Source organism: Heterocephalus glaber, unplaced genomic scaffold, assembly GCF_053883595.1.
Source record: "Heterocephalus glaber isolate CG9 unplaced genomic scaffold, H.glaber_assembly_v1.0 deba00001463, whole genome shotgun sequence".
NCBI classification, from domain to species: domain Eukaryota; kingdom Metazoa; phylum Chordata; class Mammalia; order Rodentia; family Bathyergidae; genus Heterocephalus; species Heterocephalus glaber.
The window spans coordinates 5,795,386-5,821,602 of record NW_028258310.1 but is presented as its reverse complement, the minus strand read 5'-3'; the positions used below and the strand labels follow the sequence as shown (position 1 = coordinate 5,821,602).

Here is a 26,217-nt window from a genome sequence, read left to right as displayed (position 1 = left end):
TGAAGTGTGTTTCTTGTATGCAGCATATTATTGGATCTTGCTTCTTGACCCATTCTGCCAGTCTATTTCTTTTGATTGGTGAATTGAAACCATTAACATTGATGGTTATTACTGATATGTATTCAATTATCATTGTCATGACCTTTTCTTTTTGTTGGATTCTCCCCCTCTGCATTTAATTTCTTGTTGTGCCTGATGGGTTCATTCTGCTAGGCTTCCTGGGGTTGTGATCCTCAATGTCTTTTTGTAGGATATTGCTTAAAATTTTTTGGAGTGCTGATTTGGTATTCATGAAATTCCTCAGGTGCTCTTTGTCATGAAAGTATCTTATTTCTCCATCAATTTTGAAAGATAGTTTTGCAGGGTACATCAATCTGGGTTGGAGGCTGTTTTCCTTTAAGGCTTGAAATAGGTCATTCCAAGCTCCTCTTGCCTTGAAGGTTTGTGTTGAGAACTCTACTATGATTCTGATGGGCTCTCCTTTTTATGTGATTTGTTTCTTTTCTCTAATTGCTTGTAGAATTTTGTTCTTCTGTTGGGTTTCTGGAATCTTAACAATTATATGCCTATGTGTCATTTTTTTTTGATCAAGGCTAGTTGAAGTCCTCCAGGCCTCATTTATCTGTATGTCAATTTCTTTTCCCCTGCTTGGGAAGTTTTCTGCCATCACTTCTGTGAACAATTTTTTATGTTGTCTGCACTCTCTCCTGTTTCTTCACTGACTCTGATCATCAGTTGTATGTTATTCTCTGCATTATCTAGCAGCTGCTGGGTTGATTTCTCATGATCCCTTACTATTTTTAAGAATTTTTTCTTTTCCTGGTCACTAATTGCAATCCTCTCTTCTATATCTAAATTCTGTCCTCACATTGGCTCATTCTGCTGCATAAAGTTTCAATGGAATTTTTAATCTCCTGGATATTGTTTGCATCTGGGTTTTAAAAATTTTTTTTTCTTAAATTCTTTTATTGCCACATTTTAGCTATACAATACATTTACATGTATCATTGGGTGTTTGTACCTGTACATGATGTATCTTGGTTCTTAGTTTTTCCCCATTACCTGTGCACCCTTCACCCCCTCCACCTTTCCCTATTTACATAGACTTCATTTCCATTTCTTTTCTTTTCTCATAATTTTTCCTTTCCCCTTCCCATCCCAATACCCCTACCCCTTTGGACATTTTCTTCCAATTTCAAATTACCAATTATTGGCTTTAATCATATGAACTCTTATTTACACTTTCAGTTTCTCACACTAGAGAAACTATTCTACATTTAAACATGTGTGTCCTATTTATTTCACTTAAGTGTATGGCCTCAATATGCATCCATTTAGCTATAAATGTCTCTAGTTTCTCTCTCTTTATGGCTGAGTAGTACTCCATTTTATTAAAAAACCACATCTTCTTTATCCAGTTTCCAGTTGATGGGCACTTGGGCTGTTCCCAAGCTTTAGCTATTACAAACTGCCACTATAAACATGGGTGCACATATATCGCTGTGGTATGATTCTTTTAATTCTTTTGGGAAGATGCCCAGCAGGGGAATAACTGGGTCAAATGGGATCTATGGTTTTGAATTCCATTTGTTTCCTATGTTGTGATTCCATCATGTTCTTCAGCTTCTCTATTTTTTTTATCTGTGTCTGCTCTTGATTTATTAATCATGACACAATCTCTGTTGTTATCTGAGAAATTATTTCTGATTTCCTTTTTTCCAGATCTTCTTTCATTGCCAGTTCAGGGTTTCCAGGTGGTTGAATGTCAGATTGTTCCATCTCATTGTCTTTTGGGGTCACCTTAGGTGATCTGGGCATCTGGTTTTGACATTTATTTACTTGTCTTCTCATTTCAACAGATGCAGCCTGCTGTGCTTTTCTTGAGGCAACTTTTTGCTCATCCAGTGGTCTTCAATTCTTTGTGTGCCACTGAGCGGCCTTTTTTCTGCTGCTCACCAGTATACCAATTCCTTGATTCAGAATAGTTGCCTTCTGGAACACTGAGCTGACCTGTTGTCTGGGTGAGCTTCTGCCTGGATTCTGTGCACAGTTGGGATGGTATCTAGGTGTGCCTCTGGCTAGGGCCTGCCTCCCTATGTAGCTGTTGTCTGGGAGGGCCTTTGGCTGGGTGCTGTGCACCCCAGTCCCTGGTGTCTTGAGTGGGATTGTAGCTAGGGTCTCCATGCACTTACCAATGGTATCGGGGCAAGCCTCTGGCTCTTGCTTGTCCACCTGTGCAGCTCTATTCCAGGCAGGCCCTCAGCTTGGGTCTGTTTCCCCAGGTGGTGGAAGGTCAGGGTGGGGCCTTGGCTGGACCTGCCAGAAACTGGGCTGCTCTGGTCCACATCGCTGCTCACCAGGATCTGCACACACTTACCAATGGTATCAGGGGAGCCTCTGGCTGTTGATTGTGTGCCTATGCAGCTCTTTTCCAGGCAGGCCCTTAGCTTGGGCCTGTTACCCACAGAAGTGGGGGGTTGGGGCAGAGCCCTGGCTGGGATCTGCCTTCAGCTGCACTGCTCTGGTCCGTACTGCTGCTTGCTGGGATCTGTGAGCACTTACTGATGATATGGGACAGGCCTCTGGCTGATGTTTGTGTCCTTGTGCAGCTCTTTTCTGGGCAGCCCTTTGGCTTGGGCTTATGTCAAAATTTATCAATTTAAACTACTTCACTATCTTTTATAATTAGCTATACTCTTGAGATTATTTACAACTACTGTAGTGGAACATAGGATGGTGTTTCTGCACAAGGGTTGGAAATAATATATAATGGTGAGTTACTTAGCATCTCTTCCTAACTCTCCATTCAGTAATGTCATGTTGGAAGCTTGAAATTGCCCAAAGAGGAAGGATTTACATCTTGGGAACAAGCAAGTGTTATAAATCAGTACCTTTTAAAAGTTTTCAGAGATCTGCTTGGAAAAAATTTACCAGTATACTACTGGAGTCACCAGACTGAGACCAAGGAAATGAGGAAGCAGTGGATTTAAGTAAGGAAATCAGAATACCACCACAAAGCTTGTGCCACCACAGATGTCTCTAAAGGACATATTTCACAAGGAATGTTTTTACCTAACTACACCAGTCATGTATTGTCTCTAACCTGAAACAAGTCTGATCCTAATAAGAAGATGGAGAGGGAAGTGAAGTTCAATAGATAGAGTCCTAGACTGAATAAGTAGCTCTAAGAAAGTTAAGGACAAGTAGTTTTGGAAGACCATCTTTAATTTTTGGACCCTATTGCTTGAAGAAAAGCCATTGAAGCATTTCTGAAGAAAGGAACAGAGTTAATGGAGAAAATGCCTTCTCCTGAAATGTATATATTGGTCTCCATAGAAGAGCTAGAAAGTGTTAAACATCTTTTATTACAAGGCATTAAAGACGTGTTCAATGGTAAAACAGATAGTGCTTGAGCACTTGGGAGATTTCATTATTCATTTATTTAGTCAGTCAATATTTAATGAATCCTTGCCATATGCCAGACACTTGAGTATGGCGGTATATCAGCGAACCAAACAGAAAAAAATCTCACCCTCATTGAGGTAACATTCTAGTTAGCAAGACAAACAATGCATAAATTAACAAAACAATGAAATAATATGACTTCAGACAATAAGCCTCGTGAAGACAGTCCAGCAGGGTAGTGGAATATAAGACAGTGGTTCTCTACGACATAAGTGGTCAGGAAAGACTTTTCTCAAGAAGTGATGATAAAGCAACAGCTGAGATGAAAGCTTTCTCCTTTTCTATTGAAGACTTAATTTGACACCCACTCTTCTACCTTCCTTTGCCTCAGAAAAATTGTGTCCTACCTAACCCTACCTCCACTTTATGTTGACCCCATTTTCCATTTACCACATGTACCAGAGTTAGTAGATATTATAGATATACACACTGAAGTTAAATAGTCTCCACTAGTTTCTTAGTTCCAAACGTATTGGCTAGAAAACAGGTCACCCCCATGTGTTGAGGACTTGATGGAAGAGAATTTTAAATGATAATAACTAGAGTCTTGTAAATGTATATATAAGATGAGGGTACTGTTAATTTTTTTCTTTAAAAACAACAATGATTTATTGTATTTTTCTCATACATGTGAAAAATAAAAAAAATTTTGTACCTACAGGTGTATATGTATAATTCAAGCATTATCTTGAGTTAGTAAATTTTATTCACTTTGGGGATATTTGTTAATATCCCTTCTTTTAGATACACAGAAGATTTAGTTAATCTGAAGCAAAAAATACTTCTGAGTATACTCATAACATTATTATATTGGGTCTTATAGGTTTTTGTTTTGTTTTGTTTTGCTTTGCTTTTGATTTTGTTTTTGTTTTTGCTGTGGTGGTGCTGGGAGTCAAACCCATGGTCTCTTGCATGCTAGACACAAGCTCTACCTTTGAGCTACACAGTCCTCAAGCTAGGTTTATAAGCCAACCACACAAAATAGGTACTAAAAAAAGATCTCCTTCTCACTAAAGATCAAATAAACCTTACTACATGACTCCAAACGTTGGAATGTGACGACAAGTGCTAGATCTGTTTTCTTCATAATCCCGTGTGGTGTGCCTTGATTGGAAGAACTCAACCATGGAAGCCAGTGTTGAGCTTCCAAAACTACATGTGATTTATAACAAGTACTGTGTTGACACACTTCAGGTTTGGTCTATAGTCTCCCAACTCTTCACCTTAATTTTAGCATGGTTCTCTTCCAGACCCTTAGATAGCAATGTCTCAAGGTCCTGATCATAGTTGGACCTCTAGAGAGGATAATGTTTCTGTCTGTTCTCGTACTTATCCTAATGTCCAAGATGCAGCTGTACAACTAGCTAAAACCCTTAAAAAAGAAGAAACTCCAACAGTAGTTCAGCAGTATATTCTCTGCTTAGTGGAGTGTTATAATGTTAATAGACTTGAAATTCTGCTCTTAGGTGTTTAAAAATCATTTGTTCCATACAGTTTTACATCATATTCTAATTATCAATTATACCATGGCAGAGTGACCACTCTGTGGCCTACTTGGATTTTCTATTGTTGACAGTTGGTAAAGAAGGCCATATTATCAACATAAGAGGAAGGATAACATGCCATTACCCAAGAGCCATGCAAGGCTTCCACCAATTTTGTCCTTGAATTTTTTTTCACTGATTCTTTAACAGCAATTCAACAAAGTATGATAAATGGTGTTTCTGTATCCCTAGCTTCTTATCCCATGCTAGTCCACCACACTGGCTCCCTCTCCTCTTCTTGAGGCCACTGTCCCTGTCTGGTATAGACTAGCTTGGTCCAGAGATTTGAGGCAGAATGAATGGGGGCTGTTTAGCAATCTAGTGGAAGGTGGCTGTGATGTCCTGGAAGAGATGCAATTTTGCTGCAGCAGAACAACAGGAACCTACCCAACTCTGTTCCACAGTCACTGCTCTTCCTTGCCGTGGCCTCCTCCCCATTCATCCTCCAACCCTGTGCATTCTCTATTTGATCTAATTTTCGTCCCTTTGTAAGCAACCTGCTCATTCTGCTTGTATGATTTTAAATTTGCTTTTCTTTCTTTGTTTTGTTGCTGTTGTTGTTGTTGTTATTGTTGTTGTTGTTGTTTGGTACCAAGGATTGAACTTGGGACCTTGTGCTTTCAAGGCAGGTGGTGGAAAAACTGAACTAAATCCCTGGCCATCTTTTCTGTCTTTCAAGTTCAGAAATTTCATAAAGATGTACTTCCTCCATATTTTTTTCATTAATTTTATTGCATTAATCTAGTATACCTTTTCATATTTAAAAGATCTGAAAGCTCTAGACTCACGTGAAACTTTTATTATTCTTTCATTACTATTTCTCCATTATTCCCTTTTTTTCTTCTCTTGGGTCAATGACTGCTTAATTATTAGTACAGGTGGAACAATTCTTCCTCTTATCCAGGATTTCCATTTTTGAAATTTTATTCCTTATTGTATTTCATCTTCTAAAATATGAATTCAGCCTCAGCAGGAAGTACTGTTTTTGTTTTTCCATTCCTCTAATGAATTTTTAACTGGGAAATATTTATTTTTAGTTCCAGGAAGCCTTCTCCGGTCTTATATCCATTTAAGAAATTTACATCACATTTAATCTAGATTTTCTTCCATTTTCTGCATTAGCTCCACCTCCATAATAGAAAGCCATTGTAGTTTTATGATTTAGTCTCTTATTCTCTATAGACCTCAGTGTTCTCACTGTGTGTCTGTGATCTTTCTCAGCCTCTTCATGCAGATAGTGTGCTGGGTTTCAATACCTCTGCGGATTTCTCTGATTTTTCTGATTTGGATTATTGAAAACTAGCTTACATTATTAGATAATTTTTATAACAGTGATGTTGGCTAACATTTACTAAATTTCTACTACATGCCTGGAACTGAAATAAATATATGTGTATAAAATTATTTAATCTCCACAATATCCTATAAAATAGGTATTATTATTCCCAACACACTAACACATAGAAACCAAAGCCTTGAGAGATTAAGTACTTACCAAATTCATGCAGCTAATAAGATGTTTTATTTCCCTAACTGAATAAACACTTGAAGGCAGCTCATGCCACACTTCTCTGTATCCCCTGCTATACCTGGCATTCATGCCCAACAAATAAACAGCTATCGGGAAAAGAAACAATGTTTTATCTATCTGTGAACCCTGGGACATAGCATTCTAAGTGAATGTTTCAATGATGTTTAATTATTAACAAAAGCATTAACAGACACTGAAATTAAAAAGCAAATCCCCATAAGATAACATGACTTGGCCAAGAATCCATATAGAAATAAAATGTTGCTTCTCTCCTTAAAAACAAGCAATCTGAAGGAAAAGCATACACACCAGCAATTGAATATAACAGTGTTACTGGTTTTCAAATGTATATATAAAATGCTATGAAGCCACACATGACAAAATTATTAATTATCCAGTAGGATCATAAATCTTTTCCTTCATTATTCAACAGTGGAGTCATATGTAGAAATAAGCACTATTTAGAAATTTTTATTAGAAAATTTATTGCATTAATCTACAAACTCATTTGGTGATATAAATGACAATGTAGACTAATACTGGTAAAAGTTCACCATCTTTGGAAAATAGAGATATTCAACACTGAAAGAATTGTTTGCTGTAATCAAATAAATCCTAATGTATTTTGAGTTTTTCCTCTTAAAATATATATATCATGATTTGGTATTATCAAAATGAATCTTCTATTAAACACTGAACTAAAATAAGCAGACCCATTGTTAGGATACCAATACCAACGGGTCTATAAAAGGGCAGCTTGTTGTACAACTGTAGGTAATAAACAAGTGTCTGTCCATATCATGTGATTCACATTTTTATATCTATTTACACTTCTATGACAGAAAGCCTGTAAGACCCAAATATTTTCTAAATATTTAGTTTAAATGTTAAGGACATATTACCCAGAGATAGGAGATTCACTATTTTTAAAAGCGTAATCTTAAAACTCAAGTTTTAAAAGTTTTATTTTAAGTATAAAGTGAACTTATAATAGCAACATGAATTATATTGCTGTGACTCTTGAATATTCTGCTGTTTTACTTGTCCTGGAAATTGTTGATTAAACTGTCCAGTGTAGTTGGAACCTTGCAAACAATATACAACAAAAATACATATATCTGAGACTCTGAACAGTGTGGGATAGAGCAATATCAAAGTTTGGCCAGTCGCTAACTTTTGCAATATTTATGGTTAAAAAAATTCCAATCTACCACTACTGTGACTCACTGAGGTCAAGATGACCAAATTTTCATAACATTGCTTGCATTTCTCACAACATATATTGTACTAATGGATTTGGTTCAGACAGGTTATATTGTCCTATTATAAAATTATATGGTTGATTTTCCTCAAATTGGTTAAACACATTAAACTCTAGGTTAACACTACTATGTGCAATAGGGGAGAAACTAATGTCAAATAATGAATAATTATGAAAGTTTCCATATCATCATATGATTAACCACAGATAACATATCCTTCTCATTAAAGCAAGCACGTGAGTTATCAGTTGGGCAAGATTTGATGATTTATATATAAATACAAATAATTTATAATTTTCTGAGACATCAACTTCTAAAGAAAGAATAATAATTTGGCTCACATTCTTATATGAATGGCTTTTGCTAGGCATCCCTAAACTCATTCAGTGCTTTGACTACTTCTGGATATAAGAGAGAAATTATATAAAAATATCTTTAAAAGTTGCCTTTCAACAAGACCTCTGAAGTATAACACACAGTTTTACAATATTCAAAGTGCTACATGTGTTCCAATGTTTGAAAAGTTCGGAGTCAACTCTGTTAAGTTAGAATTGTCTCACATACAAATGTTTCAGGACATCACTAGCCCTTTGGAGTTCACATCTGTTGTCCAGACTTTTATTGCTGCTACCTTTGCACATGAAGTTGTTTTTTTTTTAAATAAGAGAATAAGAAAAGAAACAGATTTTTAAAACCTATCTCCAGGGAGTAATGGGGACACACCATGGAGCTCTGAAGGGATGCTCCTTTCAAAAGAAAGGGGAAAATGTCTTATTTTGTTTCTTACCTAAAAGGACTCCTGTGGGCACTAACCTACTTGCATCTCATTTGATGCCTATCCCTAGAGTCGAGGGTCAACATAACTATTGGAATAAGTAAATTGTTTCTAAGGTGTGCTCCAGGAAATTACTTATTTATTTGAATTAACTTTAGGGTTCTTAAAAGAAGCAGCCATCATAAGAGCGAGTGTGCTAAGTACATTTGTTGTGCTATCCACCTGACCAAATAAACCATTATGTGTCCAAGTATGTGGCATGAAATAAGTGGATTTCTTAACTCACTAACTGGCAGAGACAATGCCTTATGAACACTACTGGCATGCAATATATTAAAAAATGTTATCGACTCACTCAGATAGAATATCATACAAGGTTTCATGTCTTAAAAGATGGAAGACCACTGTTTTAATTTTTACAATTGCTTCCTTATTCAGCCTCTCAGTCCCTCTGCTTTCTTGGGCAGATCAAAGAAGGAAAACTGGCCTTCTTGTATATCTTGACATTCTTACAAGATAACTACCTTGGAGTGAAAAGTGTAAGTAAGTGTGCACAGGATGAGCATCTGTTCTGATGCACGTGGAATAGTGCAGGCTTAAGCTCACTGCAGGATAACCATTAATCATGTCCTCACTCTAAAAGCGTCCAAGCTTGGATGAACAATTATACGATGACCATAACTTAAGTCTTACGAAGATCCATTTGTAGAGTTCGGTGTTCTCTTTCCTCCTATTTAACCAAGACTCGAGGAACCCAAAGATCAAAAGACATTTTGTTTTGGGATGTTCAGAAGCTTCTCCATTTCAATCATAAGCTATTCATTTATAGTTACAGTGCTATTTTAGTAATGACCAATTTTTAAGTTATATGTTTTCATTTCTTCCCTCTAAAAGAAAAAAATACATTTTAATCAAGCAAAAGATGAATGGCAATAATACAGAAAAAATGAACATACAATAGCTTTTCATTAACAATCCAAACACTACAAAACATAGAATATACAACTTAATGAAAATACAAATTAATGAAAAATGGGGTACATGTCATATTAGCAATGCAAAAGACCAGCTTAAGCATAGTTTCTCTAAATTAACAATTAATAAAAGGAAAGTGCTCCTTTTCGAATATGCACAAAAATATTTAGGTCACTTTTAGGGAAAAATTAATCAAAACTTTCTGCTAATTCTATATTACATCATGTATTACTAATGGTTGACAAAACTGAAGCATCTTCTTGCACATAAAATTTACAACTTTTACTGATCATTACACACTCACTCGATCCAGTCTGTCAAAAATAAAATTATTTCATTTCTAGATTTATGAAATAATTACTGATGTTATGTTTCTCAAATGGTGAATATGCATGATGGGGACAGTGGTCAGAATAATGTCATGGATCCAAAATGGGCCGAGGATCACACAGAAAAAGTCCATCTCTGCCGGTATATTGGTATATTGACTTCTGCAATACTTCTACTATTTCTGAAATAATTCTAATTGTGCGTGTCCTCATTCTAAAAAGCCCTACATTTTAATATTTAAATTTGCTAACCATTTCTAGTGTTTGTTCCATTTATCCAGCATTGCTACCTGACAGAATGTTTCTCCATTCATACAATTCCTACAATTCTGAGTCCAGCTGGAAAATATTAAGCAAAAAGGACTCAACTATATGCGCCTTGTCTTCAATATGTTTAGTGATTTCCATTTTCATGATGCAAATTTCTGATAAACTGCACAATCCTAGGCATAACTATGATGCAAATGAGAAAAAAAATTTAAGTTGTAATTTTCCAAGTAATAATACCAAGGTCCATTGCAACCCATGTCTCTGAAAGAGTTCTGCAAGTTCAAACTTTTAGCCAACATCTTACAATAAGTCATGCTTCACAGGTGCAGTTCTAAAACTAACAACAAACAGGAAATCACAGTGCTATCTCCTTCCAAGCCACCTGTACAAACAGCACCTATAACCAGTGCCAGCCTCAGCTTTGCGCTTTCTGATTCATGTCCAACAATTGCCTACCAAGTTGATTAACATTCACTGAGGAGGCAAACTTGAATGGAGAATAACTGAACTGCAGTTCTGGAAAGGCTTCCAGTGGTCACCCCATCGTTCTTTGGTGTCATTCACTGCTGCTGCTGCTGCTGCTGCTGCTGCTGCTGCTGCTGCTACTGGTGCTGCCACCATCCTCTTGCTTGGGGGAGGATGAACTGTCCCGGACTGGCAATAGGTCATAATGGCAAGGGATGTGACTGTTCTTTGGGAGGTCATATGGATCCTGAGTGAGATGCCCATTATTGCTGAATATTCCTTGGACAACACTCACTGTAGGTTCTGTGATAACCGGGGACATATTAACTTATCAGCAAGGGAAATTTATAAAAAAGTATATGGCATTTCTTATAAATATCAAACACACAAGAGGTACATTTATAAAAATATAAGTCAATACTACTTTTGAAGAAACATAATTCTTTTATAATCATATGGAGTGGCAACTTTGTAGTTGGACCAACTAACACCCCCACACACATGCTGTTCAACACAAAAGGATAACCACATGGTTAGGAGGAAACTGTCATAAACAAAACCCTGGATATGAGCCAATGTTTAAAACCACCTTGAGAACAATCTCATCCAAACCTCTGATTCTGCAAGTGAGAAGACTGAGGTTCTTAAAGGTTAACTCTACCCATGGAAACATTCAACACATTCACAACTTTAGTACTCGAGACTCACTTCCTGACTTGAGTTCCTATTCTGTTATTTATGGGAAAGTTTAAAGGTGTTATTGTTACTGATTTATGAAGAAATAAATTTAGTTCACTGTAGTTCTCATTTTTAAAAAGCCATCTTAACCAGGTGTGGGGTCCAATGTCTATAACCCCAGCACTCGGGAGTTCAAGGCCTGCCTGGGCTATATAGTGAGTTGAAGGTCGGTCTGAACTACATAGTGAGACCCTGTCTCAAAAAAAAAAAAAAAAGCAAACAAACAAAATCGATCTTAATGTTTTAAAGATAAATTGTTTCTTTTTTTTTCAGTGACATGTCTATGACATAAAATTAACTTCTAGTGTTAAATTTGTCACTTAATTTATAAGTTGTAGAGAATTTTTCAAAATAAAAATCATGAATAGCAAGATATTAAGAGAGTTAGTAACAGAGGGAAATTAAAATAGCCCTACTGTCAAGCTCATGGTGGCCGTGGTATATTTTCTTTTCACAATTCATGTTCACAAAGGACAATCAATATAACTATAATTTTAAATTGAATTTTTTTACTAATTGGTATTAGATTTGTCTCTGAGAATATTACAGATATATTAGACAAGTTTGAAATAAAATGTTCCAGTTCTGCTAAGAGCATTATATTAATATTATGAATATGGAGTCACCTGTTTAATCCATTTCAAGCATTTGTTTTGGCCAACTCAATATATAAGCTAATATGGCACATATGCAACTCCACATGTGTGCTAAAATATTTACCAGGGTTATAAAATAAAAGATGGGTGACCACGTGGAAGCTAAGGAAAATTACTTTAAAATTACTAAGTGATATTTTTCTGAAAAATTCATTTGATATTAATTAATATGATCATTATAAATACAGATTAGATCTAAAATATTAGCCATTTAAAAGTGTTCCCCCCCAAATTAGACACTTCTATGGTTAGGAGAACTCACCAATTTCATAGACATTCTTGCTGGCTGAAGCTGAGTTATTGATCTCTGCATATGGGGAATCTCTTCTCGCAGGTGACTTCATCTCCACATAGCCACACTCTGAATTTTTAGGGAGAAGCACAGGTGGGTCTTTAATAGTGGCATATGGGTTTTCTGAACTGCTCAGGGAGCAGTTACTTGAATTATATTCAGAATTCTTCCCCAGATCTGTGAAGAGAGTTGGAGGGAAAAAAAGCAAATGCTTTTTCATGGGCAACATCATTTCTTGGTAATAATTTACTTGGGTAGGTTGCTTCTTTTTCTTTATGGCTAGATTTCTACAACTATCTACTGAAAATAATGCTATACATTTTCTACTTATTTTGGAGGCAATTTGCTGTCAAATTACCCACATGCAAAGTAATTTTAGCTCCTCTCTAAGGGATGTACCAATGAAAACACTATGGATCTGATTTAATTTTGATGATCACACTCAAATATGATTAATCCTATTCAGTTTCACTAATAGAAAATTTACTAATTGAAGCCTTTGAATTTTCAGTCTAGAAACCACCAGTTGATGGCCTCAGGAGCACAAGATGGTTCTACTGTCATGATAAGAAAGGCATTTGTATTGTGACAATTCCCTGTAAAACTTTAGTACCAATAAACTTATCATTTAAACTCATTCTGAAGGACAGACCATCATCACATAATCATCCTTCTCCCCTGTATTGCAGTTTTGATTAACAATGTCCCCTTAGATGCTCATGTGTGCAAAGGTGGGGCTTTGGGAGGGTAATTAAATCACAGGCACTGACTTTAATTACTGGATTAATCCATTGTTGAATTCATAGCTGAATGTGCTGTTAGGAAGGGCCTGGTTAGAGGAAGTAGGTCACTAAGGGAATGCCTTTGATGAATCTCTCTCTCTCTCTCTCTCTCTCTCTCTCTCTCTCTCTCTCTCTCTCCTGCCCCTGCTCTGTTTCTTGAAAGCCATGAGTTAAGCAGCTTTCTTCTACCATACCCCTCTGCCACAACATTCTGCCTCAGAGCTGTTAGAGACCACGGACTGGGACGTCTGAAACCATGAGTCAAATGAAGCCTTTTCTCCATTAAGTTGCAGCTATCAGGTATTTTGTCTCAGTATACGCCATACTCTTCCTATTTTACATTTCTTTCACCATATAAGCCAAGAGTTATTTCCTCCTCAATCTGAAACCTTTGTCTCCAAGACTTTTGCCCTAATAAGATCCACCCATGGTCACTCTCTTGACATCATCAAATGTGTTTTTGTATTGGTGTAGTAGTCACAGACACTGCTGCTACATTACCACAGTCCTGCCACTTGTGCTTGTTTAAAAAGTTATTTCAGTCCCTGAGATAATTTTTTAAATTGTGATTTTATTATACCTATTTCCTCCTCAAATGTATGCCATACCTTTTAAGGATTTTCCTATATAGCTTCTCTCCAGTCTAAAAGCACCTGTGATAAAGGAAGGAAAACACCCATAAGAACTGAAATGAGGAGAAAATCCATCTGATGTTCCAAGATTGTGGATGAGGATCTGCCCATTGCAGAGAACCACCAAAGTTTCTGCTTTCAAGCCTTTATTCCAAATCTCTTATACCAGATGTACTGATGCTTAAAACTAAACTCAAATTCATAGTGAGCATGTGCATATATCATCTGATCATTTACAAGGACTTGCAGAAGGATGATCAGTTCAGGATAAAAGCTGAGGCACAGGGAGAGACAGATCAGTGTACATGGTGCAGTAGAGAAGAACCGGTCAAGACTAGAACTCAGAACTCACTCTCAAGGGCAGCTCTTTCAAGGCTCTGGTGATTTTCAAATTGCTTTCCCAGTAACTACTATTCAGTGGTATTACTGCCTCCTCTATAAGCATGTTCTCTAAAAGCAAGAAGCAGGAAGCCTGCTGATTAACACTTTAGAGCCCAATACAAGCTCTTGACCATTTTTATTCAGCTTTTAACAATTTGACTTTTTCAGGTATGGGAGTGTTTGTGTATGAGCCTACATAGTTAAAATGGGTGGCCTTCTTGTTTTAAAATATCTGCCTTTTATTTGGTGGTAGTGGTGGTGGGGGTGGTCAGAGGAGAAATATTTCTGCTCACATTGGGAAAAATGAAGTAGGTTGGCAATGAGAAAATGCAATCACTTACCGAAGTCAGGAAAGGCACAAACATCTTAAATAAAATAAGCATATAATCATAACTCTTAATATATATAGTGTTATAAATCCATTCATCACAAATTTATAATGTTATCAAGAAAATTACAGGTTATTATGTAGCTCATTTTACACCAACTGGTGTGTAAGTGCTAAATTTCATTGTTTATACTAAATAAGAATCAAGGATTCTGTTGGGGGTGTGTTATGACAAAGAAAAAAAGACAATAGATTAGGAGACAAAGAATTTATTACCCATATGACTTCAGGCCAGATGCTCAACTCTCTGAGTGTCAATTTTCTCATCTCTAAAAAGGGAGTACAAACTGCCTTCTAGCCTTACAATTGTTGACATCATTAAATGAAATAGAGTACTTTTTGTAAACTTCTGAAGCAATCTATAAATGAACGGTGTGTCAACTACTCTACCATTGAATGTGTGACACTACCCACAGCTTCGGCCCAGCGTTTTTGACAATCTTTTAAAGGAATTTTACAGATGTATGTTAATGGCAGAGAGTAATGACTTGTGATGAGCATTGCAAACAAGTATTTGAGATTGTTAAGGAAATGATACCCTCACTCTCATGCATACATTTCTTAGAATTAAACTCAGATTTTGATGGTAATGTTCTTTGGGGAGCACTGAGGAACCATGCTTCAGTGAAGAAAGGAGGTGATGACTTCCTTAAAGCAGGAAAGTGTGTCTGATACCAAATTCTGTGGGACAGGAAACTGGAATACTTTCCTCTCTCAGGAACACTCTCTGGGGTCTGTGTTGTGAAGAGTCTATCCCAGCTCCCAGTTGGTGGGAAAGGTGCAGGGTTATACAGGGATGTGGGATGAGGGGATCGTAGGAAGGAATTAGCCCTATCAAAGAAAGATCTGGCCTTTGCCCTTGGCTCCTGGGAGGTGATCCCTAAATCCTTGGAATATCCTGTCCAATAAATATTTTTGTTTACCCAGGGGCCAAGGGCTGCACCAGACTTCTACCAAAGTGATTTATGGTTGAGAGTTTAGACCATGAAATATCAGCTGTACCTCTGGAGGGGAGAAAATCTGTACTCACTTTTCTATTGAAACAATTCTGTTTCTACAGTAAGAGGCATTCGAGGGCCCAGATGGATTGGCTCTTGTGTCTGGCTGGGGGAATTTGACATTCATGATGCTCACAGAAGAAGCAAAGAGGAGCGATCAGAAGACCAACTTCGAGACCTTGTTTTTCTCCTTTTCTTTTATGAAGTTTTAGATAAGAAAGTTAACCTCTCCAAGTTTTCAGTTTATGCACCTTCTGATTAAGATTAATGGGACAGTCCACCCAACAAAATTGCCAGATTTAGCAAATAAAAACACAGAAAGATCAGTTAAATTTGAAGTTTAACAAAACACAAATAATTTTTAGAGTATGTTTTATGCATTATTTCTGATATATTTATACTAAAATATTTGTTGTTTGTCTGAAATTCAGATTTAACTAGGCTTTCTGGCAACCCTTGCACCAAATAAATGTATTATAAAGGATTTGTTATTAATAAGGTTTGTTATTAATAAGGGGTTTTATTAATATTAATATATATATTAGTTACATCATCAAATTCCTCCCTGTAAATAAAGGTCACATACTTGGAAATGGCACCACATACTCACTGATGTAGCACTGAAGTTCAAGTGTGGACAAGGTACCCCCACCCTTTTTCAGAAGTTCCACATGGTAACAATTATTTTCAGAATAAAATAATGATATCATTTATCTTTTCACTCTAATTCTCTTTTAAGTGTATGGTGGAATGTGAGATCATAGCTGACTGAATGCAAAAGCAGGGAGGTATTTTTTTATAAAGAAAGATATTTTTAAAATTTAAATTATAAAAATGTAAACTAGTGCTACCCTTCCCACTGATTTTTAGGGGAGTTGGAAAATGTGGTTATTTTTCATAACATGTTTTTTGTTATCTTGAATTAGTTTATTATTAATTATTTGAAAATGTTCTCAGCTTTAATTTGTAATATGGTAAATATATGGCTCATATTAACAGAACCATGTTGAGCTATTCAATGATTTTTAAGAACATCAGGGGATCATGACTTAAAAGTTTGAGGACCACTGATCTATATTCCTGTTGATACCTCTATTGCCTCATCCAAAAAAGGAAGTGATGTGACGTGTGATGCCTGATACTGAAAAAAAACAAAGAAGAACTCAAAAGGCTAAGTCAAGAGGATCGCCATGAATTCATGGACAATCTGGATTACATAGTGACTTCAAGGCCAGCTTGACCTATATAGCCAGACTTAGCTTCAAAAACAAAACAAAAACAGAAACACTATATAGCCAGACTTTGCTTCAAAAACAGAAACAAAAAATGAAGAGAATCTCAGTTTGGCATTGTGCTGACAGGGTTCAAACGCCAGCCTAACTTTTAACAGCCCATCAGGTGTGTGCAAGTTACTCAAGCTCTTAATGATTAATCTCTCAACTGTCACATGGAGATGATGATAATTCTAGTACTCTAATACTAGTACCTATTAAGAACAGTACTTGTGGAAATTAAGGAAGTTAAAATGTGTAGAATGAATGTAAGCTACAACCAGGCAGAGATCTTTGTCTCTTAATCCATTCCTGGCAGATAGTAGGAGCTCAATAACTGTTTGTTGAACAGATAAAGCCCTTAGATAGTGGTAAGCCCTGTAGCAAGTGTCAGGTGTGATTTTGCTATTTTGTTTTTCGGTGCATGTTTGCAGTAGACCATGGTGACACAGTTACAGCTCTGTAACCATGCTGGGTGAGGAGAAGGTACAAGTGTGCTCTGGGTCAGGAAGGGAGAACGCACCGAGTTCATTGAAGTAGCCACCATGTTTCCAATCTGCCGGCAGTGTCCCTGTGCAGTCTACAGCTGGGCCTCGCTTCCCAGGATTCATGTTTTTAAGATTCACAAGTAGTTGATTGTTCTTTGACTATTAAAAACACAAATGATAGAATATTTAAGATGAGAATACAGTGTGATTCAGCATTGTGTTACTGTCTGGGGAAATCAACTCCACAGCTCACAGAGGCTGAGCAAGGCGCTCAGGACACTTCCTGGAGGGTAGAAGAATGCAGGTCCCTCAGGCCATCTATACCTTTCATGATCTGAACTTCTTCATTTCACTCTCTTACCTTGTGCCTATTAAACTCTATGCTTATATATATGGAACTTTGAGTTGAAGAAAAATATAAATTCTTTGTCTAAGCTTTCTTATCAAAATCTGTATGATCTAGTGTGAGTCTAAGTAACTCAGCAGTTTTCTGGAGCACCAAAATGAGGGCCAGATGATCTGCTTTTCTTTCCTTCCTGATTAACATGAGAACAAATGGCCTGGTGGATACCAACATCTCTGGATAATATGAAGTGCCATTTAACAATGAGGCACCATAATTAAAATCTTGCTGATTAATTTAATGATAATAGGATTAAGTTAATTAGGTTGGTTTTATTCAAATGGATAGATGGAAAATGGGGAGCCACTCACAGAAAACTGAAAATATAATTGGGGTACACCTGGAAGGGAGAAAGTTGGGGGGTTCAGAGTACTGCGGGGAGGAACTGAGGTGCAGCCCCAGCTGAGTCTCTCACCTGTGTGTGCATCAGTTTCCTCATGTATAAAATGGGAATAGTAACCATTCCTGACTGGCATGAAGATTAAATGATTATATATTTGTAAAGCGATTAGCTTGTTGGCCAGTTTTAACCTACAAAAATAACAGTTTTATATGGCTCAACCTAGATAAGTGCATATTATTCTTGCTGTTACTTAAATACAAATAGGAAAGGGTAATAGAAGACACGTGATCAGAAAAGACAAACTTGGTGGTTTTATATAGGGTTGATTCTGCAACAGCTCTTTTATATTTTTATTAATGTTCCTATGAGATGTTTTTCTAAAATCTCATGTAAAATTAAAAACATTTTACAAGGAGGTATAATGCAAAGGGTATGGATGGTACAGACAGGAAGACTTTGACTCTCACAGCAGCTGTCTCATTCATAGAGGCCAGGGCTTTGGAGTGACCCAAACTCCCTGTTACTCAGATCTTCATCAGTACCCTTGAGATGCTAAGATACACGCACAGTACTGTTTGGAGGAATCAAGTAAGCAATGTATGTAAAGCACCTAGAGCAGCACCTGGCAAACAGCAGCCCTCATCATGTGCTGTCTCTTTGTTTCTCCCCTCCCCACCTTCTAAGGCTTGAGAAATCTCCTCCTACCTTGGCAATGGTCATCCTGTCCCTGTTGTTGACATGAGGAGAGGTGGCACACTGGGTAAGTGTGTGATAACTAGGATTGGTGAAGTAGTGGCTGTTGGCATTTCCACCATTGCTGTGGGGCAGGGTTTCTGCAAGGAGGAAAGGACATGGTTAAGATGGAAGGCTCCCTGAAATCCATGTGGGAAACAGGAAATCAAAATAACAGAACAAACTTTGGAACTACTCCCATATAGCAAGCTTGGGCAACACCTTGTCCTACACAGCTCACTAGCAAAGCTCCTGGGAGCAGCAGGTATCTGCCCTTCTACCTGCCTCCTTGAAAAGTGTGAAAGCATACAGTCTTGGGGGCATCTAAGAGTGGGGTGGCATCCTTTGAAGCTACTTCTACCATAACTGTCCTCTTTAGAAAAGACAACTATTGATTTCTTGGTACAATAATTCTGCACTGCAAATATACAACTATTTAAGTCAGCTATTTTACATATCCCCCCAGATCATAATATTTATAAACATGTAACCAGCCTGAAATCTTTCAGTAATTGTCCCAAAATTTACAAAGATTTTAACTTTTCAAATTCTTCAGTTTCAGTGGTTACTTCTTCAAATGATTGTGTCAAAATCTTTTTTTTTCTTTTATGGGACATGTGACAGAAAGAAAGTTTCAAAAGAGCTTCCTTAAAGGACTTCTTCAATTATTGTCAGTCTCTTATATAAGTTGGGTCCCTTCAGTTGATGACTTGTATTGGCTTAGGAAGAGGCTGGATGGACTGAGGGAAGCACTAAAGACGAGAGACACAAGAAGTTTCTGTCTGTTTCCCTGATATGCTCTGTGACCTTGGAAAACTTGGGAGCTGCTAATCCTTCCCTCCCTCCTCACATATGTCAGAACTTGGCGCATGGCACAGCCTAAAATCCCTAAATACAAAGTAACCTCACAGTGAGGCCACTTTTATAATCCTCACGAAAAATGACAGTGATGATCTTATTATGTTGAGATGTAAAACACATCTCTAACAATTTATACCTTTTCTGAATAAGCAGTACTTCCCTGGAAAATTGATAGAGACAAGGGGCAGCAGAGTCAAACACCCAATTTCAAAGAAAGCAGAATGAAGCCTCACTTTCCAAGGAGTCAAAAGCCTCCTGCAACTCCAGGCTCACCTGAAACGGTGTAATCTGCATTGATGACCCTCATGGCAGGAGTGTAGGTAACTGCTGGCATGCTTGACTCCTTCCCCTTCTGTTTGTGTCTATAAATAATGAACAATGCCAGGAGGAAGAGAACAACAAGGACAAGGATGATGATGCCCGCAATGGCACCAATCTGGTAGGAATCAGCCGGGAGGGCAGTGCTGGTTCGGCTCAAGCTGTTCAGGTTTCCGACTATTACAACACCAGCTAGGATAAAGGAGGAAGAGATTGAGTAAGGATGATAGTGGGCTGGATAAATGTTTGATCTCTATTTACAAAAAATCTCCTGCTGTGATAATGCCTGGATATTACTGGTTCATGAAATGTTAATTTGGAAGCTTTTGGAAATGGAATAGGAAAGAAAAACAAACATTCTACATTTTCAGATGTTCACTTGTCTATTCCCAGAGAAAGGTTTTTCCAAGTCTCAAAAGGACAAGATTTGAGCCTAAGATTCAGCAGTAGAGTTTGCATTCTTTTCACAGATTTTAAATTAAACACTCAGACAGATGACTAATTTGAGATAATTACCTAATTTTTATTTTGCTTTACTTATTATTCAGTACTGAGCTCATACAGGCATAAATCCTAAATATCCAACTGTCTAACTTAATCTTATGTTTATCCTTAGTATTTCTAAGAGTGATTGTCCTACCAAACAAGATAACTCTATTATAAATCTAGTTCATTAGCTCATTCCAATGAGCTTTTAACCTCAGAAGACATAAGAAGTTATTTTTCATGACATTAATATTCCTCCTGAAAATACTTGATATCACCCTACACCCTTATTAATTAAACTCAAAATTCCACTTTCATTAAGTGAAGAAGCTAAAGATACAATAGAGAGTCAAGAAATTAAGCATCTGAATTTTTCCTAAAGCTCTGAAGCTGTGGCTTCATCATCTATAAATGAGGTAAAGACCTCCATATAGCTGCTTTCAGCTCAAATAATGATCTTACGATTTTTAACTGTAGAAGATCTTGTTATAGGGCAGTCTTCCCAGAGACAAGAGAACTGAGGCTATTGTAGTGAGATTACAGTGCATTTGTAATAATTATACAACCACAAAATATAACACCTAATTGTGATTACATTTAAATACAAACAACGAGCATGCAGAACTTATTTTGTGAAAGAATTTAAATGTTGAAATATGATACATGGTTTTGGGGTCAAGATGACTCCACCTACAATACTGTAGAAATTTTCTTAAGCCTTTTACTGCCCACTAGCTTATTGCCATCCCTGGAAGGCAGCTTCAGTCCCAGCAGAAATACTTTTTCAAAGCCTCCATCAACCCCATCTGCAGAATTGCCCAAGTGAGACTATGTATGTTACAAATACTCCCAGTGATTATCCTACTTAAAAACCTACTTAAAGACCAAGGGAGCAAATTTCTTAAAATGTTAAACATTTTAACATACCATATGACTCAATCATTCTGCTCTCAGATATTTACCCAAAAGAAATGAAAGCACACACCATACAAAGATAAGTACACTCTTATTGACAGCAACTTAATCTGTAATAGCCAAAGATGGAAATCCAAATGTCCCCCAACATCTGAATGAGTCACCAAATTATAATATATCCATAATTGGAATAGTTCTTAGCAATAAAAATAACTATTGATTTATAAAACAACATGGGTCAATTTCAAAATAATTGTGCTGACTGAACAAAACAAGACATAAAGGAATACAATATGAATCTATTTATATGGAATTCTAGAAAATGCAAACTAATCTATAGTGACAAAAAGCAGATCAGAGATTACTGGGGCCTAACAGATAGTAGTGGTTGCAAGAGATGTGATGAAACTTACTGGGAGATGAATATTGTCAAATTATGACAAGACATCATGAGCACATGCATATTTTAGATTTTATCAAATTGCATACTTTATGTGTGTTGCATGTTAACTATACATCAATAAAGCTGAAAAAAAATATAAGCTCAGTAGGCAGTTCATGAGTTTTGGAATAAGAAAAATCTATCATCAAAGCTCTGAAAGAGTTCATATACTAGCTATCTGACCTTAGACAAATCACATAACCTCTCTAAACTTCAATTTCTTTATCTGTAGGGCAGCAACACTAAGGCATCCACCTGAAACTAAATAAGCAACCAGTTATGCCATGCAGAATTGTAATGAAGATTACACTAGATCACATACACGAAAATACATCATTTGGATACATGGTGGTCACAAAGGAGAGGCAGCAGTCACTGTACCCTAACACTCTTACCTTGATCACACCGTGCCCCCTTCCATCCTGGGCTGCAGTAACAGGTCCCAGTGATGTGGTCACAGGTGGAGTTGTTCAGACAGTCACATATCTGGCGACAGCCATAGCCGTATGTTCCTGCAGGGCACTCTGGAGAAGGAGATTAAGTAAATATAGTTTCTAAGGCTTGCAGACATGGACCAAGGCTGTTTCTTACTGTTTGCCCCTGCACATTTGGAGGTGAGCCCTTTTGGGGGTTCCTGTTTAGGCAGACTGGTGCTGCCAGGGTGTCCCTCAGCAGCACAGCATTGCCTTCATCGGGACAGGGTTCTCAGCCCACAGTGCACAGGGCTAGAGACTGTGTGGCTCAACATTACAGCTCCTGACACGTTCACAGCTGTACATGCACTTCACTGATGGGTGCAGAGTTTGTCAAATTCCCATGGAACAGGTAAAGATAATCATGAAAAGCAATTTGAGATGACTCCAGTAGGTAAAATTGTTGGCTGGGAGGAAACTAGACTGAAAGTGTCAACCACAGATGTTGCTTTAAGAACATACATAATTTACTATGGGTTCAGGGATGCTCCTAAAGACACATTCTCACTTGGATTATCTGGGAGTAGGTGAAGAGGAGGAGGGTAAGTTTTGTTTACTTTCTAAATAAGAATTTCATTTTCCCTACAATGGTTCAGACTCTGGATTTGCAAGTTGAAGTGTCAGAGACTAAAACAGTAGGGATCTTATGAAATGAGAGTTGTACAGGGATGTCAAAGAATAGCATAGGAATGCTCCATCTAAAAATATTCAACAAAATTCTGGTGTTTTTCATAAAGTGAGCAGCAGAGGGCAACATATTATTATCAGAGTTCTCTGACAAGTGGGGTTTCTGTTTACAAATGAACATTGGGAAAAATCTTCAAAAATACAGACAAATTTGATATTCAGAGAAATCACAGAAGCACTTAAGACATTTTTATTTAAGAAGACCTTAACCAGTCATCTGACATTCAAGTGAAAGTCAGGTTAGAGGCTATTCTGGTTTCTGTGCCCATGTGTATACATTTATACACATACATACATGTAGTACTTATAGGTGCAAGGAGAACTCCGCATGTGGTCATGTGATTCACTTCTGTTTTATAATTAAATGAAACAACAATGCAAAGCTAATTTTGGGATCCGTCTGTCTTGAGCTAATTCCTGTGTGTCACTCTTGGTGTTTTTGCTAGTAGGAAGACTTGCAAAGATATTTAGCACACAAGATTGAGACCACCTGGCTACCCAAGAGCTCTTCGATGCTGGTGGAGTGGAGGGAGAGGCACCTCATTGGCAGTGTCCTGCTGTGATGGTCCACCTTTCAGGCCACACTGCCCACTGATCTTTGCTATACCCTTCTCAAGAGTACACCCTCTGGACGCTTCTCCTGCCTCTATGGCTTGTACCATAAGAAAGTGAGACCCTCATAGCTCACAGTCCTTATTTATTCACTGAAAGAAAGTCACAGAGGAAATCAACAATAAGCTCATCCAAAACACTCATTTTAAGGCTATCCCTGTGAGATACATAGCAGGTGAGTGGAAATGGAAAAACAAGGGTGGATAATTCCAACAGAACGTATTGTCTCTGAATAGGATTTAGGAAAAAAGGTCTTTAAGGTGATTTTGAAGGTTAGGACTAAGGTGAGAAGCTGTTATTGGAAACAGTATAAAAGTTCTATCTAGAAAAGGCTGTCAAAAGGGTGGCAATCTCTGCATGGACTTGGTACCACACCAGCAACTGGTGGTGCTGACTGTGGGCCCCCAGGCCTCCTCCCCACCTAATGCCCTGTTCTCTAGAGTAAATCTGGACTTCCCTCTGCAAAGAAGAAATCTGGACTGTTTCTGAGCAGCCAATTTCCAAAAATGAGAGAAAAGAAAGGAGAGCCAAAAACAACAGAATGGAAAACTTGAATTCTGTCTTCCCTCTGGCATTTACACCTCCTCCACCCAGTGCCCAGCATTTAATTTCTAAGAAGTATCTGGAGAGAAAGACAGCCAGCAGGGACTCCAGAGAGGCAGTTCCCTGGGAGGAAATTCAACTGTGCTAGTAAGTAACCAGCCATCCCCTCACACCACTTGAAAGTTGCAGTAATTCTGCCTTAATATTTCCAGAAATCCAGGAGAGTTGATTTTAAAGGAAAAAAATAGCACCCAGGCTATTGATGTGAGGCTCCCATACTCACTCTGCTCGCAGTGCCTGCCCATGAATCCCGTGCGGCAGGTACACTGCCCAGAGATGTGGTCGCAGTCGGCTCCATTCTGACACTGGCATATCAGTGTACAGTCCTTGCCATAAAACCCCAGAGGGCATCCTGTGCAAAGAGAGGGACAGCAGAAGTCAGAAGGCTGCTGGAGAGAAACACAGTTCCAGCCTCCAACATATGTGTGTGTAAATTTAAAGGATGCTGAGCCATTGGACAGCAAAAGCAAAAGTGCATATCTCAGCTTGTCACAGGGCTTCTTAGAAGTCCAAATATAGGGCCTTGCAAAAAGGTTGTAATTCACAAGCAGGAGGCAGAAGAATTCCATGCTAGTCAGTATAACTGTCACTGGTACCCTAGGGGTAAGACTAGTGTCTTCCAACAAAGCAGCCCATGAAGCCTGGGAACTCTAGGGTATTTTCTTTCATCCTTCATTCAACTACTACAATCCTGGACTCAAATTCCCTAGACTGAAATGAGTACTTTATATTACAATTGTCTGTATGCTTTTGCTTGTAGTAGAGGATGCCTCCAACTCGCTACTAGACTTGTCTGCTGTACCCACTATTAAATTCGATGATATCGTCACCTCCACCAAAGATGTGTGGCAGAGTGCTTACCTAAAAAACAACTCTGCTTCACAGGTGCTTTAAAAAAAGCATAAGTCTTCACACTGCTGGATGATTTCCAAGGCTTAAACCCTGAGGACCCTAGAGCTAAAGATACAAATAAGCTCTGTTGGTTTACACAGGCTAGTAGCTGCTCTGCGAGCAAGTTTCAGGGCTCTCTGGCATAATAAAGCTTGGATAGAGGCTGACTCAATGGTTGTTCCCAAACAGTACACATGCGTTTTATTTTCCTGTTTTCTTATGGTGAAGTTTAAAGAAAGCCCAACTTTTAATAAGCAGAGCCAGAACACAGATACCAGCAAACAATGGCATCCCCAATGACATTTGTTTATTTGGCACTTTCTCTGTGCCAGATTCCTCTCATACATTCTCTCATTTAATCTTTACAGCAGCCCAGAAATGCAGGGACAGACATTCTCATCTTATAGGTAGGAACACAGCCTTGAGTGCCCTAATACACACTAGCAAATGGCAGGAAGGCAGGACCACAATACAAACACAGGGCAGTCTGCCTCCATACCCCATGTGGTTTCCACTTCATCATGTTACGTCCATTTAAAAAGGCTTTCTGTTTGAAGCAAGCCCTAATTTTAGAATTATAAACACTATCTTATAAGTACTTTTCTCTAAGGAGTTATTTAAGGAGTTTTTATTGATATACAACTTCTGGAAAATATGTCATAGACAACCGTTTTCCTTGCCAATTTTCCCTTTCAAATCTTGGTTCAACAGCTACTCTCCCTTCTAGAATTTTCCAAAAGTCTCGCTCAGACTATTCTTTAACTATATCCATTTATTAGTATTAAATAAGAATTCCCTAATTTCTGATCCATTTTTCCTCTTTGGCCCTTTGCTAAAATTTTAAATTATATATTATTAATAATAATATGCATAATACATGTTTCTGTCTGGTCTCAATTATTTAATTAAAAGCAAGAGGGGCAATTTTTCCCCCCAATGATGCTCAGCTGTGGAAAACTTTGCACATTATATCCTATGATGCTAAAACATCATGGAAAAAATGGTTAGGGCAATATGGGTACTAAATGAGAAAAATAACTAGAGCTGTACTTCCCAAAGCATGGTCCTGGGTTGACATTCCCACCAGATGACAGAAATGCAAATCCACAGGTCCCAGCCCAGATCTACTGGATCAGACACTCTAGGAAGGGGAACAGCATTCTCTATATATTGGCTTCTCTAGGTGATTGTGAACCCTGCTGAAGGTTG

At 37.7% G+C, this 26,217-nt stretch overlaps 1 protein-coding gene across 6 annotated transcripts in view; it reads right to left on the bottom strand.

The window, feature by feature from the left end:
• Positions 1-7,482: 7,482 nt before the first annotated feature.
• The window catches only part of Megf10 (multiple EGF like domains 10), a 186,287-nt gene continuing 167,552 nt past the window's right edge, over positions 7,483-26,217 (bottom strand). For 4 of the 6 annotated variants that reach the window (XM_004854449.4, XM_004854448.3, XM_087180555.1 and 1 more), the window contains 8 exons: positions 24,341-24,469; positions 22,138-22,266; positions 19,855-20,091; positions 18,694-18,821; positions 17,278-17,401; positions 13,693-13,737; positions 12,273-12,479; positions 7,483-10,919 (listed from right to left, as the gene is read on the bottom strand). In XM_004854449.4, the coding sequence (XP_004854506.2) occupies positions 10,708-10,919; positions 12,273-12,479; positions 13,693-13,737; positions 17,278-17,401; positions 18,694-18,821; positions 19,855-20,091; positions 22,138-22,266; positions 24,341-24,469 (1,211 nt within the window). In that variant the 3' untranslated portion in view covers positions 7,483-10,707. The remainder of the gene's footprint in view (positions 10,920-12,272; positions 12,480-13,692; positions 13,738-17,277; positions 17,402-18,693; positions 18,822-19,854; positions 20,092-22,137; positions 22,267-24,340; positions 24,470-26,217) is intronic. The other 2 variants (XM_087180556.1, XM_087180557.1) reach the window with 2 other exon arrangements.